The following is a 19,857-nucleotide window of genomic DNA, read 5'->3' on the forward strand; positions in this document are numbered from 1 at the left end:
GCCCTCGGGAAGCACCACGGCCACCAGCCTGTTCCCCGGGCGCCACACTGCAGCCCCCCCAGTGAAACCTTCCCGCCCGGGAGCTTAGGCGAGGCTTTGTTGAGCCTCCTCCAAGACCACCTTCCTCAGCCCCCGCTCTCGCGAGCTCCCGTGACGGGCTTTCCAGGCGTTTGGAGGGGAGGGCCGTCCTGTTCCGGGGGCGGTGGGAGCGCTGGGGTGGGGGGCGACGGCGGCATTCGCTGTGTCCTGGCCCCCGGACCGGGGCGGCGGCGGTCGCGCAGGGAGTGCGTCCTCCCACCCGAGAGGGGGCGCTGCCCCCGGGGAAGCGCGTTCAGCTCCGCCGCCATCTCTTTCGCTGATCTCATAAAGGTGTCGCGCAGGTTCCGCCTGGGTTCGTCATTCAGCCGCCCCGGGCCTGGCACCGCCGCCGGCCTCTCCCGGCCCGCCCCCTCCCGCCCTCTCTCGCGGTGCCGCTGGCCGGCGCGAGCGGCGACCGCGCTCCCGCCCCGGCTCCTCGGCGGGCGCCGGTTGCCCTCCCCGCCCCTTCCTTTCCCCCCCCCCCCCCCTTCCCCCCGCCCCGGCCCCCTTTCCCGCCGGCCGGGCCCCGGAGCGCCACCGCCGCCGTCGGGCTGTGAGCGGGGCCCGGCGCCGTGCCGGGCCGTCCCCTCGCCGGCGGGGCCATGGCCGCCAGCGCCAAGCGGAAGCAGGAGGAGAAGCACCTGAAGCTGCTGCGGGAGATGAGCAGCCTCCCGCCCAACCGCAAGTGCTTCGACTGCGACCAGCGCGGCCCCACCTACACCGACATGACGGTGGGCAGCTTCGTGTGCACCTCCTGCTCCGGCATCCTGTGAGTGCGGCCGGTGCCGGCCTTCGGCTTGCCTTCCTCTGGCCGGTCCGGGGGCTTGGGTGGGAGGGCGGCCCCGGTGCCGCGGGGGGACCCCTGCCCGCCGCCGCCCCCTGGGCTCGCCTCGCCGCCGGGAGACGCCTCTGCTCGGGGGCGGCGGCTCCTGGGGCTGGAGCTCCTCGCCTCTGGCTTCGCTGCGCCGGCCGCTCCCCCCATGGGCTTGCCCTTCCTGCCTGCCGCAGGGCTGTGCCGGGCAGCCGCGGCGGGGGCTTGCCCGGGGACGGGGGGCAGCCAGGGGGGCTTCCCGGCGGTGCGGGTTGCTAGCCGGGTGTGTGTGCGGGGCCGGGCAGCGGCAGCCCGGGGCTCGTCCTGCGGCTGCTGCTGGTGAGGTGTTTCCCCGCACGTAGGGAGTGCGAGCGTCTGCCTTCGGCGGGCTCGGGGAGCGGGGAGCACCGCCACTCCCCTGGAAGTCATCGAAGGTGCCGTTAATTAAGCGTTTGGAGAACCGTTTTGGGAAGGGAAGGGGGCACGTGGCTGAGCGGTTCACTTTCGTGGCACTCTTGAAGACGCCGGGGAGACTAACCCTGTCGTGAACGCCGAGCTTAACGTTCAAAAATCTTACTATAATGTTAACTCACCAGCCTCGCCTTTTGTGTATCAAATTGTTCTTGGCAGTAGTTTGTAAGATAACTCTTTAAGCTCCAGCTTAGAGGATAAACTCTAGCCTTAATAGTTCAATATACTTGATCAGAAAAGGAGTAGAAGGTTTTTTCTTGGATCTGTTACTTCCTACAAGCTATATATATAAACCTTAGAAAGGGATTGGCGCTGATAAAGTGGATTGCATTTTTCCTGTTCCTCATTCCTGCATGGGCCTCCCCTCCACTCCTCCCTTTTCCACCCTTCCTCCTCCGCGATAGTGTCTATGAACTAAGAGCTGAGATCAGTCAGTTCTGAAGCTCAGTTACATATGCATAACTCGGGGGGGGGGGGAACAAGCCCTACTGTCTTCAGCATTACTGTTCCTGTAACTAAATCTGTTTGCTTGTTCATGTTTCTGTGGTCTTGTGCTTATGGAATGGAGCAGAATCAGAGAGAGGCCAAAGTGGGTAATAAATAGTATGTCCGAGGATACAGGCTTGTGTTTGTAAGGGTTTGAGTTCATAAAAGACATTCAGGAGCCTGAACTACTTTTTGTCCCCGTACTAAGAAGGACTAAGTACCCCGCACAGGCCTTCCAAGTAAGATCTGGTGTCTTAGAACAAGGTTGGTAATTATATTGAGATTCAAACCAAAGCAAACATGTTAGTTCTCTGCTGAATTTACATGGAACAAGCTGCCTTTTATATTACTAGACAGCTAATTAGTCTTGGGGTTTTTTTCCTTCTAACTTCTACTTAGTGTAGACTTTTGAACAGGCTTGATGCAAATACACAAAATGCATTCAGGTTGTGGAACTGAAAAGAGACTCTAGTTTTTGACATATATGTGCTACTTAATCAGCCAGCTCTGGCTATTGTTTGCTCTGTTAGCAAACTGTTATTTGTGCTGGCATGTGAAACTATTTTAAGCTACTGCACAGAGCTTATTTAATGGTTGCACGTGTTCTTACTGGTTAAACTGACAGCATGATAAACCTGCTTCATGAAAATATTTTCCTTTATTTTTCAAGTTTCTTGACCTTAATAGACAAATATATTGTGAGTGCTGCAGAGATGTTTAATGTGGGTTCCGTGGGATTCGTTCCTTCTATCTGTTGGCTGGGAGGTATGGACTACTAAGTCCATAGTCCAATTTACAGTAACCAAAAGGATGTAGATGTGGTGAAACAGCTAGTAAGCAGGGGACAGCTGTCGCTGGCTGTTAAGTTGGCCATCATTTGGATGTTAACATGCTTAAAGGAGGAGGAGGACTTTTTCTGAATAACAGTTGTTAATATATTGTTATTCTCATAAAAAGCAAATAGCTCTTTCATTCTAAATATGCAGTGATTTTTAATTGCTATAAAAAAGAAACCTCAAACAACATTTTTCGTTGTTGCAGCTAGTAACACCTACCCTTAAAGCTGGAGTAGAGGACTTAAGAGGACTTAAAGCTTTCTTTTGAAATAAATTTGGGCTTGTTCTTTCATGTTGATTTGGAAATGCTTTCATAAATTTTGTGTGCAAGATCATATGTATTGGTTAACACCTTAGAACCTAGCCAGTGGAATATCTTTGTTAGCGATGAGACTTAGTGTAGAGATAGGTTGTGTCTGTCTCATAACTAGAAACTGTTATTTTTAACACGTCTATCAGAATAGTCCTTCATGCAACTTATTTCCAAATGCTTTTCACTGTAGAATTCCACAGTGGAGGGAAATTACTTGGGAAGAAACCACATAATGGCAAATAAGTGTAACAGTACTGCTGCTTCTGTAGTGCTTAATGGCTGCTTACATTCTACCTTGTAATACTTTCTTTACTGTAAGGCTTTAATAATCTTATTACTTCATCTTGTTTGTATGCTATGTGAAGGACTTGCATTGCTTCTTGTTTTAATTAATTTTTTCTAATCTGGTACAGGAAGTATTCTTGGAGTCGAGTTGACCAGTTCTTTCAAGTATGAAGTGCCCAATGCAAGGTTGAAGTACTAGTACATTAACAAGTCTCCTTCAGAAAGGTTACTTAATTAATTAAAAGTGGTTGCTAACATCAGTCTTAGACAGGCATGTTGTTCTAAGTATGGTTAACTCTAAACTTGCAAAAAAAAAAGTTAGACTTCAGATTTTAAAAGTTTTCTGCAGTGTTTATTCACTGCCCTAGTAAGGACAGTCTATTCAAACCCAAACCTTCATTCTGGATCCATCATAAATTTCCAGGAATGATTCTATGTGTAGAAAGAGAGCGATACTATTTATTACTAGATCTGGCTTTAAAAAAATACAATTTTCTTAACTGTTTCCAAAAATAGTATGTATCCCTTATTCAAATACTGCTAAAAATGAAAGAACTAGTGACTCTGCTAAAAAGATCTTTCTGATTTTAGTGATGAAGGTGAGTTTTGGCAAGTTAAAAGAATGAATAACATGGAGGAGGTCCTTTTCTGTAATACCTAAGTCTTAAGTTTCCCATCAGATTGGGTTTACTAGACCAAAAGTTTTGCTGTGCAACATGGTGCATGCAGGAGAAGGTTCATGGATAGTGGTGTGGATAGTGGCTTCCTGGTAAAATACCTCTGCTTGTTCCCTGTTCGCTTTGGAAGTGGGGGGAGGGAAGCACACTAGTATCACACAAGCTGTGCCTAATTCAACTTTTTGGTGTTGGACAAGAATATAGGATGTGTAGAAATATACAGACAATTTCCTCTTTCCCGAGAGTGGGAGGAGATGCTCTAGAGGATCAGTCTTCTCAGGCCAAGTATTATGGTAATAGCAAACCAGAAGACTCCTCTTTATTATAGCAAAACCGCATCTCAGGAAATGTTGGCAGAGAGATTCCTCTGGTTTGTCAGAAGTCCTTTGGTTCAAAGGATTACGTTGGTAGCTATGTCTGTTGTGTCTCTGGATGCTACCATGTGTCCTGCTGACAGTGACATCCTTCCCTTTGTCTTATCAGAGGCCTCTCTATCTTACTTCTCAGCTGTCTATGCATATCTTTGCTTTCAAGCACTTCTGTACCACTCCTGGTCAGCCTGCTCCTAACTTCCATAAAATTAACATGTCTTTAAATTCTTGAATGGAAACTATTGCTGTTTGACTTAAGAGTCCACTTCCACATGTTTCGTACTATGGAAATTTTGTATTTAATCTTGACTTTTTAAATATATTTTTTTTAATGCTGTGATAGTTAGGACACTCTTTCTACCCTTTCCCTCACTGGTGCCCTCTTTACTCTCCCAACTTACTGAGGAAGTCTCTTGTTCAGATGTTTGCACTTCTGGCTTGTGTCAGGAAGGAGCAACAAAGAATGTTTAGAACATACGGTCGCTGTGCGGAATGCTGAAGCCCTTTTATGCTATTTCTTACAATTATTGGATCATGTGGCCTTCCTTTGGCTGCTTATGATATTCCTAGTTGAAATTTTAAATTTAAAATTTTCCTGGCTAAGAGACTTCTGTGTCAGCCAGATGGGAGTATTTGATGGCAGATACTAGTAACAGACTAAAAATAAGTCTTTGCAATGGTGGTGAATTATTGTCCCTTTCCTCAAAAGAAGCTCTGCAAAAATGAAAACTGTCTAGTGTTAAAGCGAAGGTGATTTTGGCTGTGTTGGCATGACTTACCAGTCCCGTTTTTTCCTTTGGACCATGTTTGGAAAATGGCTCCATGTGTTATATACATGTGTGTGTATATGTATTTTTTCCAAGCGTATTTCCTATATTACTGTATTTCTTGCTTTCAGTGTCATGGCTGGAGAGCAAAGGAAATGTCTATACCACAGTGAATACTATGCAGTTCAGAAAGGATGGGTTTTTTGTTTTGTTTCTGGGGTTTGTGTGTTTTGGTGTTTTTCCTAGAAAAAAAAGTCAAATTAGCCTTGACTGTCCTTCTAAGTGTGTATGTGAGCTTTTTGCTGTTAAAAATAAATGAGCTTGTGAGATGGTGGAGGGTCTCCAGGGAGGCCTACAAGTATCAGCAATGGCCAGTACTGCTTATATTCTCTTTTGCTAATAACAGTAGCATAGAAATAATAATGAATGCTGTAACATCGGGTTTTTTAAAACTTGTTTTCCAGACACCTGGGGATGTAGGTGCTCTACGATGGCTTGGCATTTGACTTGCCTCATTAACTTCCTGCTTCTTAAGGGATCAGATTTTGCTGGCTTAGACTTCAGATAGTGTTAGAATCTGATACAGGGGGGCATTAGTGGTGTTGAGTAGCCATCTGCCCACCATTCCTCCCATGAAGGGACCCTCTATCCCAGCGGAGTCCACTCTTTTTTTTTTCTCTACCCTCGCCTTCAACAACTTTGCCAATGTTTGTTTGAGATGAGTGCAGGAATGGCTGCTCTGCCAACAATCACAAGTTCAACCATAATTTGCTACTAAATTATGGTAGTAACAAACATTCAGTGCTGGTTGACAGTGTTTTGAGTGTTTAATATTTCAGTCGCCAGACTTCAGAATCTTGCATCAGTGGCCTTAAAGCTTTATTTGTTTGTGGCAGCACCAGTTTTAACAGTGTTCTCTGAAGGAGAGAGATCTCATGTTCTGCTCACATTCCTTGTACCTGCCCCTATGATAGGCTCTGTCACTAGAAGGTCGGGCTGACTGATTCTGTGGAGGGTCAGTGGAAGATAGTTTCATAGCTAGAAGTTCTGGTCACAGTGCTATTCCACAGAAATAACTGTTGATGAGCATGAAGAAGCTGGCAGCGATGAGTGGGATCTACATGTGGGATGTTCCAGCTTTGGTGTGCTGGATAAGAGCAGATGGTGGAATAGTCATACTCGGTCATCTTCCCCAAGGCCTCTTAGGAGATAGCTGTGATGTGGATTAAGCGCTGAGGTCGCATTTGGTTGCTGTCTTCCTCGGAACTCCAGTAGAAAAAGGAGTAACTGGTACCGCTGCACGGGTACAGGTTGTAAGTATTTGTTCAGCGTCAATTTAAATTTAGGACTGTAATCCATTTTCTCTACTGTTAAATAGGGAATACTGCAAAGTGCTAGAACTGTGCAAAACACTTGTCAAATATATTGAAAGAAACAAACAAAGCAAGTGGTAGCTTGTTTTTTCCTATAAAAAAGGTTTGTTAATCCTTCATAAGGTGTAACTGTACTTGGCTGTCTGCCAGCAAGCTTCCCCCATATGCAGATGAGTTATTTCTGAATCATTTGGGTCATCAAGCAACCTCTGTAGGTAAGGAAGGGTAAAAAATATCTTAGGATTTTGAAGTAAGAGTAGCTTTAGTACTTCAGCTTGCTTCTCGAGTTCTGCTTCATAAATCTGACAACTGCTCTGTTTTAGGGAGATCCAATAACATTAGACCCATGAACTGACTAGAAAGTGGCTCATGCTAGTTAGAAATCATAAAAAAACCAGGGTTTTAGTTGTTCTAATGGTAGAGTCAAAGTAATTTATCTAAGGAACATAACGCATTATGTTTTGGGTTGTATTCGTATGCTGCGTAATACAGCCTCTTGACTTGAATTCCTTGTACCAGTCTGACTTCTTGCACTGGTTTAGCATAAGAGGAGGTTTTTCATAGGCTTTCCCCCACCCCTTGCCATGTAAAATAAACATAAAAATTACATGTACATATAGCATTGCAGCTTGATAGTTGATTTTGCATTTATGGTTATTAAAGTTATGTTCAGGATTTCCCATCTTCCTGGACCACTGATGTGGTGACATGCTGTGTTTCATAACACAAGCCATCTGACACTTTTGTGGTGTGATCTGACCTTTAGGAGTGGGGCATGTCTTCCTCCTTCAGCAGGAGGGTGTAAAAGAAATGAGAATTCATCTTATCCCACATCATAGATACAATGTGTAAATCGGTGAACTTTATAACTTGAACCTTAGAATTCTAGAGCAGTCTTCACCGGAGAGAGGCATGTAGGAAGTCTCTAGTTAGCCTAAACAAAATCTAGTCTATGCTTTAAGGACGTGTAATGTTGCTGCTTAACAGAACTGAAGATATGTGTTTGCTGATGTAAATGCTTTGAAGAGCCCTTGTAGATCAATGTAGAGTAGATACGGCTTAAATAATTTGTGCAGTGCCTTTAAATTGTAAACACAGGTACAGTATAGCACTTGAACTATACTTCTTGTAAAAATTATTTTCCAGCAGGAGATAGCATGAAAGTTAAGATATACTGCCTGTGCTGAAAAACGTGAATGTGTTAGTGAATAACCCAAGCTTTTAAAATAGTCATTAAATAGTTTACAAGTATCTGTGTATCTTAATAGGAGGAGACTAAACTGAACAGGCTAAGGTAGACAGAACCACTTTTATTTTTACTGTAGAAGCAAGGGAACAGTGATTATCATATAATATTTGATGGAGAATATTTATGCGAAGTGCCAGGCCGATGCCATCTTTGTTTCTGTGCTGTCACTTAATATGCAGTTCTACAGTGTCACTTAGTGAAATATAATTACACATGCACAGACCAAGAAGGTGTTTAAAAAAACACAAACAAAAAAACACAAAAAACCTGCCAAAGCCCAAACAACTACATCTAATACTAGCACCAGTTCTGAAACAATGAATTTTAATTGCATAGAACTCTTGAAGACTTTTTGAAGTTGCATCATCTTAAAATTACTATGTAGTTAAAAAAATCTTAGAAAATAATAGAGTATTTAAATAAGTATTGTTTATTTGTGATGTAGATGTGGATTTGATTTACAACTAGATGAAAGATGTTAAATTGCTATTTTCAATTTAGCATTAAATTTAAACTTTGCAGCAAGAAATAAATTTGCTGATGGTTGAGTTGAATAAACTCCCTTGAAACCTCTCTCATAACCTTAAAACTTCTGCCGCCTTGTCGAGGTGCTGAACCATGGAGTCTAATTTTAGATGCTCAGATTTGAAAAATTTGCTTAAGCAAATAGCATTCTGTAAAATTAATTCTCATATGCCAATAGGTTTGTATATGACTTCTGTTTTTAAGCTACTCTTAAGTTCATTGCATTTCTTGGCAAAATGCAATGTATTTTTATCCAAGGGTTTCAGATATTGAGGATCTTAAATCTATTTTTTTAATGAAACTTAGGCTAAAATGTTACTGTTTAGTATACTAATCAGTATCCAAGTCTTAACTAAAAATGTGGAAATTTTTTTAACACAGAATCAGAATTGTCGTCTTACAGGTACAGTGTGAATTTCTGTGTCAAGGTGAATTTGCAAGCTAAATACACAACAATTTTTTTCTTATTGTACTTAGAAACTCAAAGTACTAAAAATATTTGAAAGCTGAATAGAAAGTCTTTATTTGGAACACCAGTTTTTTGCCGTTCACTGTTTTGATCAATAACAATTTAATTTATAGTTAGCGTTCTTGGAACAATCACTACTAGTCATCTTAACTTGGATGTCAATTATCTTTTTTATTCCTAAAAGCAATCTGTAGCATATTTATAATTACAGTGAAGTAACAAAAATAAGCAATAAAGCTAAATCTCATCAGTTGATTTGTCAGCAATTTGTTAGCCCTGTATTACATCCCTGGAAAGTTTTCCCCCAACTTCCTTTCAGGAAACTTTCTTCTCATATGCATAACCACAGAATTTTGTGTTCTTTGATATCTCATAGTTAATGTATATTTATTTTTTTTAAGATGGTATCGCAAAAATCCAGGCCTGATTAACTTGAGTGTTAAACTAACCCCATTGTATTGCCTGAGTTAGCGTCTCCACTGTTTGGTGTGTGTGGGATGTAATGTTTTTGTTTCCATTGAGCAAAACAGGGCTTGATTTTAATTGTAAGTATTTGTGGGCAAAAGCAGTAGTTAGCATGTACTTAAAGAAAAAGCTTGAAAAGAAAGCAAGCTTTTTCTTACACTGGCACTGTTGCTCAGCAGGATTTTTCTCTATGCTTGCAGGTTTTGACTGAACTGGGTTTGACAATGTCAGGCTTTGGCAGCATAAGTGACTTGAGTTTCTGTTAGCTCTGCTGCAGCAGTCTGGTGTGAATGTGAGAATGGTGCCAGTCTTTGCTTAAGGCAGAGCTGCGGAAGATTTGAGCTATTGCATTAGTGATGGTATCTCTCATTCAGGAGCACAATAAAACCACTGTCTTTTTGCTTTTGTTGCTGTTGCTTGTGTAGTGTTCAGGAGGAGGAAAACAGACCGACCTGTGAATGGAGGGGCAAAAAGTAAACTAGAAAAGGGTGTTGGGAGGAAACAGGAAGCATGGGTTAAAGCAAGAGAAGAAAGAACCTGAGCTGGGGAGTTCAGCTTGAAGAAATCTAGCTGTTGGGTAGAAGTTGTAGTAAGAATAGACTGAAGTGAGGGAGGAGTTGGTGGGAAAGAAAACTACAACAGAGGGGCCCAAGACTGAGAGATGAAAGGTAGAGGCAAAGGTGAACAAGTTTGGGGAACTAGTTTAGCATTTTCTAAAAAAGTCTAATTATGCTTTCATAAATTTCAATAGAAAGGATCAGAATGAGTTGCCCTGTGCAGTTAGTCTCCCTGAAAGCTCAGTTAGACTTTGCATGCTGAATGCTATTTTGAGGTGAGCTTACACAGCCTTAAGTTCTTTAGCAGTACCTAAATGAGTGCATTTTACAGAGATGGCGCCTGAGTTTAAAACTGACTTACAATCACTTTGAACATTATAAATGTATAATGACAGATTTCCTGAATACTGACTAAATACTTCTTGCTTCTTCTTTTAGACGGGGCTTGAATCCACCCCACAGAGTGAAGTCAATTTCAATGACTACTTTCACACAACAGGAAATAGAATTTCTGCAGAAACATGGAAATGAAGTAAGTATCATTTGGAGAATATCAAGTGGTTTGGGCACTTTAATATTAAATTAAACTTTAAAACACTACTTAAGGAAAACTTGGCTTTTTGGTGGAAAAAAGAAGTATTTTGAAGCCAACATCGTCTGAAGTGATGCTTCTAAAGAGCTTGTTTCACTTGGGTAGCTTATCACCATAAAGCTACATGTTATTGCCCAGACAATCTAGATTCATATGATCAGTGTTTCTGAATTAGTTTTTCTCTAGCTTTTGCGTAAGGCAACATGCATCTGTGTTGGTTTTTTCTCTTGCAAGCCCAGACCTTGAGACTGACTACAGCAGAGTTTCCTGAAAGAGCATACCATGACAAAAACAAATTTGTTGCTTATAGCTGTAGTTCTTCAGAGTAGATGTTAAAGTCTTCTAGTAGTCTCAACATCCTCTTTCTTTAATGAAAGTATATCAGTGTTGAAGGTTCTTGAAGACAGCAGGGAAAGGGAGAATTTTTTTCATCTAAGGATTATTATCTATTAAGTGTCTATGTTTAGAGTGGCTTGGGCATCTTTGAAGACAAGAAGTTCTAGCATACTGCCTTTTTGGTCTTTTTAATAGATGAAAACTAAATCTGAGGTAAATGTTGGATTGGCTCTGTGGGGACACATGGAGCACATAGATCCTGGACGTGGCTATTGCTGTCCTCAATTTGAGGATGATGTGTTTATATTTTAATACCATACTATAGCATTGAGGATTTTAGAGGAAGCTTTTTCTTTGGTTCTGAATTAGAAAAAGTTCTATTTCACTTTGTTTGCATCTGTATTCTGTTTTAGAACTATTGATTGTAGGCTACAGACTGTCTTATCAACGTGTTCTTGTGAAGCTTTGTAGAGATAAATCCCATCGTTAGCGAAAATGCTGATACATGACGTTCTTAAGCTTGGCCCATTCATAACTGTCAGGTTGAAGAATGAAAATAGAAGCAGCAATTTCCTTTTCTGTCCTGGTAAATGTGTGTTATTTGTTGAAATGACTGTTAGTGGATGATTCCTCTAGACATGTCTACAACAAAGTCTAAACTCCTCCAGACATCATAAAATACTCTTAATGGCTCTGACTGTTTTTTTAAATTGTTTTGGCATGTTAAAGCTGTATAACATTGCGTATATATGTATGTACATATGTGTGTATATACACATATAGCATATTGCTGACTTTTTGCACAGGGAGAATAATAACAAATCTTTCATGGATTTCAATATAGTATGTTGGAGTCTCTTTCCATAAGATTAGATTGTAAACTCAAACTTTGCTTTAAGCTTCACAAGTGTAAAGGAAAATGTGTGTGTGTCCCCCCCCCCCCCCCCCCCGCATCTGTTTTCATTCAGTTTTTCATTGAATCTGCAATGGCTAGAGAATGCTACTGGTTTCATTTTTCACTGATTTGAAGCCTTAAGTGATCCCCTATTAGTATAGTTGTCCTTCTCATTACAGACCTGACTAGTCTGCCAATCATAATGATTTAGTTGATACATGATTTAGTATTGACATAAAAAAATTCATGTCTCTCCAATGCTATACTATGTTTGAAAAGCAGGGGTCTTTGTGTTTCTAGTACTTATTCCTCTAAAGTCTTGCAATGATTTAAATGAGTTACCTCATAAATGAAGGTGTCCTAAGTTTAATTTTGGGTTATTGGATAGCAGTGCATTGCCTTAATTCTGAAGTAACACTGAACAGATTTATAATCGCAGATGGTAGATTTAACAGGAGCTCAAATACTGAACAGAAATTATATTGGTTTAGACACTGTTAGAGATCTAAAACTTAGTTAAACATGTTTTCACTTTGTCACAGTGTATGTTGCAGTAGTTAATAAGCATTTTGCTTTCTCTTGTTGGTACTGGACTTTGGAACACTCACCTGCAGATAAGATAACCTGTTGGGCTGATTAAGTTCATCTGACCTCACAAAAAAACTTCTTCTTTGCTTATCTTGCTTTTCAGTATAGGTGGCTCTTGTGTATATAAAGAAATGAAATTTTCTAGGATAAACTTGTTCAAACATGGAACTGTCCAAAACTTTACTTCGTTTCACACGTCCATATTCTACAGTCACTAAATGGTTTAGGTGTTGTAACATTCAGTTGTTTCCATTCTGCAGCTCTAGATATATATATAAATCAACCTTTTACAGTCTAGTATGTTTAACTTCCATTTTTCTGTAGTTTGTAAAATACTCTCATTCCTACTTTGTCCTCCCAGTCTTTCTCCAGCATGGCCAAGGTCTCTGTGGTAAGCTTTCTTGCTTCCAGATGAGCAGATCATGGTGTACAACAGGGAGCTTGTTCTGAATAGAAAGGAAGACAGCAAGAAAGCTTCCCTGAGATAAAATAGTTATTAAGGTGGGGGTGAGTCCTTCCTAGAGGAAGTAGTTTTCCACTCCTTCAAAGAGTATTGTATGAGGATTATCTAATTATCTAAGTTATCTAATTAATTAAAAAAAATTCCTAATCTCTGATAGAATAATTTTTCCCCGGTTGTCACAAAGTGACATCTTTGACAGACATGGGTAAAACATTCAGTTAGTGAAAGCCTTCCACAAAGCAACTGCTTTGGGAAGAGATTATTCAGGTGTGAGACACCATCTCCTTCCCAGTATATACACCTCCAAGGAATGTCTTTCTGGCACAGGTAACTTGAACTCTTTTTTGGATGAGTTTTTACTGCTTAAAATACAGATTTAAACCTCTTTACTGTACTAGAAGTCATCTGTGTTTTGGTGTTGCTTATTCATCTGCAACTATAAACAGAAGTCCGGACTCTGGTTTTGTGTAATGTTGGGGTTAGCTCACTTTTGCAGCAAGAATGGAGACATCTTCAAGCTGATGTTCCTTAAGCTCCTTCTGAAGTCCTTTTGAAGGATAAAGGCAATTCTGACTCACTGGGTAGGATTTTCCCCATCCTCATTATCTTCATGAAGAGAGGTATTTTCACACTGTATTTTCATGTTAGGAATAATGAGGAGAGAGTGGTATGGAGAAGATTCTGTTTGAATACTCATAATCAAATGATGCTAATGTTGATTAGGCCTCTGATTCAGTAGTGCAGTGATAGTAGAAAGTGAACTCACTGCAGAAAGTGGAGGTGGTACTCATCTCATGTTGCGGTTATAGCTGTGAATATTTATTCAGAAGCTTTCCCCTGAAGCTGAAAGATAGTATTATGAGGCAAACCAGTTACAAAGTTAACTTTTCTACTACACTTTTGAAAAGTTCCATATGTTTTAGAACCTTTACAAATAGCCTAATACGCATATGGTGAAAGAAAATGATTTGGTTAGTCTCGGATTTGGAAAAATCTGTTCACCTGGGGGCAAAGAGCATGTTTACCTGAGCTAATGAATAGAATACTACGTGGGTATGCTCAGCTGCTTGTAATTACCTTATCAGTGCTTAGTTTTGGTTTTGTGCCAGTCTTTCTGACTCTTGATAGTACCTGTGCAAGTGTTTCTTACCACTCTAAATTCCAGGAGAACCTACAGTTGCAGAACTGCATGGGTCTTGTTCAGAGCTGGTGTCTGGCCTGACCAAAATGCTTTCCTAGAATCTGCTTTAATACGAGACATGCCCTAGAAACCTTGGATTGGAAAGAGCTGCCGAGTCCTGACAGAATGCGCTGTGCAGTCAGGTGTCCTTGTAGTACATCCCTGGTTCTGCTAATGCGATATAGAGATACATGAGCTGATTGTGTATAGAACAATGTCTTCATTAGAAGGATTTACTAGCTTGGACTCTGTGCTTAGGAAAACAGCTATAGTTTCTGGACCTAAACTTGCTTCGAAATCAGTATACTGGTGGTATAAAATTCTTTTAACCTACAGAGATTAATGAATAATATTGACATCAGAAGTGCTGAATTACTAAACAAAGCTATAGCTTGCTTACATAAGGGAACTGTTTCCAAATCCTTCTTCCTGTGGTGAGTGTTATGTTTTGGAACATAGTTTTGTTGTGTTGTAATCTGTAGTTCTTTGCACTGTCAGCATTACATTTGGTGCATAACTGAGGATGTTTTATTGGGGGGCAGAAGAAGAAATCTAATTTGGTATTTACCAGACTCCTGAAATGCAATATCTCATTAGAACTTTTTAAACTAGACTGACAAGTGTAATTTCTATGCAATGGTATGTCTGGGTCTAAACAAGAAGTGTTCTGTTCCTGTAGGTCTAGTGGTGTTTTTTCTAGTTGAAATGCAGCTTCTACCAGCAGAAGAACTTGCCCTGTGATAGCTTTTCCTTGCTGTGCTGCCTTCACTGCATATGAGAGAAGGTGGCTTCATGAGCAAAAACTTAATTTTGCTGCCCAACTGAATTTTTATTATTTCTAACTAGCACAGCCATGCTAACAGGAGTTTCTAAAGTATGGTGGCTCAATGTGTTGTCTAAGCAGAAGGCCTTTGTCTCTCCCATATCCTTCTTCCCACACACACTGGAGATCTGTATCAGTGAAATAGTTATGACATGGTAAAGTGTTGTTTGCTAGCTGAAATATTTAGCACTGAAATACAAATAATTGAAATTGCAGATTGTCAGAGGCCTTCTGCAAAATTTGATGGATGCTGCTGAGTGAGGGTTTTTTTTCTTCATTACAGTTTTTTAGTGTGCCTGTCCTTCCCCATGTTCCTGACTCTGTAAAAACATACACAAAAAAAGCCCCAAAACATGACAACAAACCCAGAAACTAAACCAAAAGCTAAACATCTGTGGAAAACAGGTATGTTTATGTTCGTGTCTGCCTTTGAGCCCTGCCTAGAACTCCTGAAGGCATGAAATGTTACTATGAGGCTGAGTTTTAAACTGGAAGCCTTTCTGGTCAGCTTTGTTTTGTGGATTACCAGATGTGCAATGAATAGGATGAGTTCTTTGTTCCTTTTGTGTTAAAGCAGAAAACAAGGGTAATTACTCAAACTATTGGACTACAAATGTAAATAGTGTGTGGAAAACAAGACAGGTAAATGCAGTTTTTCTAGGAAAAACAGTTTCTCCCTCAAATAGAATAGCTGTTGAGTGCAGATGGTAATGAAGAGAAATATAGGTAAAGACTTTTATAACATACAATATGCACTTGGCCCAATTTCTCCTTTCAAAGATATATTTAAGTTATGGCAACTCACAGTTTCTGCCTTGCTACCTCCTGGGTTTTTATTTAGGTCAGGGTGAGTAGGTTGAAGCTGGTTGTGATTCTCTTTCCCTCTTTGATTCATGTTGTACTTACTGATCTAATTCTGAACTTCCCAGTATCTAGTTGCTAAATGTCTAATGGCATCCCTTGCAGGATTGGAGCCTGTTGGCAAAGAACAGGTACTGTTCTTCCCAAACTAGTTGTAAAAGGATTCTCATGAGCTTTCAAATTTGATGAAGATAACTGCTGAATCTTGTTTTCTACTTATTGTTACCTGACAAGATAAAACTTTGCTTTGCCTTGTTACTTTGCAGCTCCCACAATGTAGTAGAGGCAGGCGAAACTTCAAAGTCTTGCTTCTGTCAACCCTTCAACAAAAGTAGACTTTCAAATGCTGCATGTGCTTAATCATTCTGACTTCAATGCTGTCTTTTTTCGTCTTGCTGCATTGGTGAACCAGTGGGACATGGACTAATTATACTTTTCGGGGACAGTGGACAATGATTATGGATTGTTGGATATGTTCCACTGTTTCTAGGGGCTTCCACATAACTTGAATGTTTACTCTTGGCTCCAGCTTGCCAGGCTCTTCTCCCCTAAGCTGAGCATTTTGTTTAGTAGAGCTTTGGTTATCAGAAGGAGGTGTATAGCAAGGCTTCTGGTGAATGAACAGAGCTTTTGAGCAGAGGCTTATTTGTGCTGCTGTTGCAAAAAGAACAATATTAAATGGCTGAACCAGAGTGTTACCAAGAAGATGGTGCAATATAGAAGGATTTCAGAAAGCTGTAGAATTTTTAGGCCTGGTACCTTAATAGTAATCTTGTGTAACTTTGTGGTGAGTTGGGATGCTGCCTCATCTATTATCTGTAAAAGCAAAGGAATGAGTAATTTGTTTAAAGTGGACCTTAAGATGTATCATGAAACTTGGGCAGTAGTATTTTCTGAGTCAGCTCTGCAAATCTAATTTATATATGGAATAGTTAGAGTGGAGACATGTTTTGAAATATGTGCTCTTTGGGATATTAGGTCAAACTTCTCAAAGCCTGCATTGTTCCGAATTTTTGCTTCTTTTGAAAAATACTTCTTTGTTTTCTCAAATAGTGTTTGTATTAGAAAACTAAGAAGAAAATTTCATGTTTAATAGAGTGACTGGTTGCTTAAAGCTTGGTTTTGTGCAGATTTATATGTCCTTTATTGCCTTTTTGCACTTTTTTCCCCTTGTCCTGCAAGTAATGGCTGGGCAAGAGTCAGCACGTGCTGTGCATAACTGTGTGCTAATTTGTTCAGGTGTCCTGCCCAGGCAGCTGTCAGGCCAGACAGCGCTGAAGCTCATGTTGAAGGATTGGCAGATTATTCTACATATCCACTAATTTTTTATAATGATTAATCTTTTAGTATCTCAAGTGCTGTCAAATTCGGATAGTGGATTTAAAAGCTATGAGTAGTGGGGAATAAAATAATTGGGGTAGCAAAGATTTAAATGCTGAGTGATCATGCCCCACCATAACTCAACAGCAAGTTGTATGGCATAAATTTCCTTGATCTTTATCATAAGAGTAACTTCTAAATAGCTTTGAAATAAACAAAAAATGGTGATGGCCTGATCAGTAAAAATATTCACATTTCTCACAGCAAACTCTCTGAACAAATTTCAGTACTGTTAGTGACTTATTTTAAGACTGTGGAAAGATAACTGTTTCAAAAAAACAGTTGTATGATGAGGTGAGTTCTGTCTCTGGCAATATTTCTTTAAATTTCCAATTTTTATTTCATCCTATGGTATTGCACAGCACACTACCATTTTCTTCTTTGTAGATAGCTGAAAATTGTGTATTATGGCTCACTTGAAGCATAATCAATGCAGTATTGTGGATCCCTGTCAAGTCAGATGATAGTAACAAAAGTATAGCTAGAAAGAGCAGACAGGTCACCAGCAAACAAGGAAAGACAACGGGCCTTTTATTGTGTTCTGAATGCTTGCTTGGAATGGCTGCTGATGATCAAAGCATTGTGTGGTACTTCATACAGAAACAGACAAAACTGTGCCTTTTAATAGTTTCTTGTGTGATATTAAAGCTTTAAAATTTGGCTTTCTAAAGGACTTGTCTGTAATTAAGCATTGTAAGAAATCGTACTTTCTCTGAGAACTTCTTAGGTAAAGAAACCTATGTAAAATTTTAATTTGCATCTCTGGTGTGGTAAAGTAAACGTTCTAACCTGTGTTTGTATAGCTACTGCTGTCAGACTCTGTTAAAATGAGAACTCCTTGCTGAAGCATGTGCAGCCAAGTCTAGGTTCTTTTGCTTGGTGGTTGTGTGTTGCCCATTAGTAATACTGTTCTCTCTGCTACCAGTAACAGAGAACCGATAAGCAGTGCCCGGCAGGTTTAAGTAAGTTATAATAGTGACTTAAGGCATATTTCAGTTGTTACTGCTTTTGTTCTAAGTATTTGGAAGAAATTAGTTGCTCCAGGAAATGCTTTTAGAAGCCTGCGCTCTGAAGGTTTCCAAAAATTGCAATGCAGTGCAAGAATTGATGCCCTTAAGAAGCTTGCATCACTTTAAACCAACAGTGCGTTTAGGCAGTGCAGTCCTTCATACCTGTTTGCATACTCATAAACTTATCTACTATATCTGCATAGCTACTAAGTGATCTAAAGTCACACAGGACCTTGTTTTCAAATTTCTTGTAGCAATCGCCTGTAGTGGTCAGGAAGCTGTAAGACTACTTGACGTGGAGGTGTTTTTTTTTTTTCTGGCGTCCTCCCTCCCCCGTCCTTGAATGCTTACACACTTCAGGGTGAGGATGAAGCAGAAAAGTGGGAGGGAGAAAGGTGAAAAACTGGATTGTGGTTTGGCTGTTGCTGTGAGCTGATCTCAGTACAGGTTTGAGTGGTACTAGTGATACGGTAATTGTGATGAGTTTCTTTGATCTGACTTGTTTTGGGTGGTAGGAGAAGGAGGAATAATTTAATGGATTGATATGGGTGGGGAAGAGGACCCCCTCTTCATTTGCTAGCACATCTTAGGCTGGATGCAAACTGATCATAATATAGCCCTGAGCATTATTCTGGTAGGTGCTGGGATCAAGTAAGGGCTGTTCCAACATCTGTCTCTGCTTCTCTGAAATTAGGCACAACTCTTCTCTGTATTGTTTCCTGTTGTTCCTCCCGATACTGAAGTTGGGGGTGTCGTGGGGGGGCAGGGTGGGAGGGGACTGTTGTAGACTTGGACACCACCAACTCCTGCTGCCAGGTATTCTGTAATTAGCCATAAGCAGGACTTCTCTTCCTCCTAGCAATCATGTGCCTACTAGTTGGTACAGTTATACTCACAAATCTAAGTATAGAAATACTACTGCTGGCCCACATCAGACTATTGACTGCAGATATTTAAAGCTATACTGATAAATGTTCTGACTATAAATTTTGTCAGCAAAAAGTAGCGCTTATGTGAAAGATTACCGCTATTAAAATAGCGCTTCATGCTATTGGCTATTATTTTAGAACAGACTTGCGACTTTTTTGACTGAATTTATATCTTCTAACTTTGTATGAACAAGTATTAGTATTAAATACCTTCAGTTTCATTTAATCTACTACCATACCGCAAATAACTGTTTAAATTTGCAAACTCAAATTAGTGCGTAGAACTTAACCCTTTTGTGGAGTGTAATTGCTGAATGAATGCTGAATAGCTGAGTGTATTTGAAGTAAGAACTACTGAACTTATTTTTAGATGAGAGTTTAAATCACTAATTTGGAGCTATCCTTTGATAGTTAGATCTGTTTCCCATTGTGTCTCTAGTGAATAGATGACAGCAAGGACTGGAGTGTTGGACATACAAGCAGGCTATATAAAATTGAGACATCGAGTACAAAATATATATTTACGCTGTCTGTCTAATCTCTCTAATCCTAAGCAATCTTCGAAATGACCTATAAGATAACACTTGATAACTAGTGCTCCTGAAGATGCTACATTGCTGCAAGTTTGGTGACATTAGCTGGCCAGGTAGAGAAGAAGAAAACCTCTCTGGGGAAGATGTAGTGGAAGTATTACAGCTTCTACCTTGATTTGCCAACGTTCAGGGCAATTGGTTTATGCAGCTCTTGCTTGTCAGCACATGTGCTTCCTCTGAAGGTCATGGGGACAAGGCTGAAAACCTGCCACTATTGCAGGGAGAGAGGGCAACATTTGTAGGGGGCATGTAAGAGGGATGGTCAGGACTATTTCAGAAAGCATGTGGGAAGAGAGGGTATACATCATAAAAACAAAGCTTTTTTGACTCTGCTTCTCTGGAAAAAAACTTTTAAAATGGTAAGAGTCTTTTTCTGGAGGGTAGCTAATGTTTGGTATATCGTTTGGGTACATAGTCAGGTTACTGGCAGAATAGTCTTAAAGTGCTTAAAGAAAATATTTTAAGTGTGGCAAC

The 19,857-nt window shown here is 40.5% G+C and overlaps 1 protein-coding gene across 4 annotated transcripts in view; it reads left to right on the top strand.

The window, feature by feature from the left end:
- Nucleotides 1-459: 459 nt before the first annotated feature.
- Nucleotides 460-19,857, top strand: part of AGFG1 (ArfGAP with FG repeats 1) — a 36,863-nt gene continuing 17,465 nt past the window's right edge. For 2 of the 4 annotated variants that reach the window (XM_075098776.1, XM_075098777.1), the window contains exons 1-2: nt 557-847; nt 10,172-10,265. In XM_075098776.1, the coding sequence (XP_074954877.1) occupies nt 681-847; nt 10,172-10,265 (261 nt within the window). In that variant the 5' untranslated portion in view covers nt 557-680. Of the gene's footprint in view, nt 848-10,171; nt 10,266-19,857 lie in introns of all 4 variants that reach the window. The other 2 variants (XM_075098778.1, XM_075098779.1) reach the window with 2 other exon arrangements.

Source organism: Phalacrocorax aristotelis, chromosome 7 (assembly GCF_949628215.1).
Source record: "Phalacrocorax aristotelis chromosome 7, bGulAri2.1, whole genome shotgun sequence".
Lineage (NCBI taxonomy): Eukaryota > Metazoa > Chordata > Aves > Suliformes > Phalacrocoracidae > Phalacrocorax > Phalacrocorax aristotelis.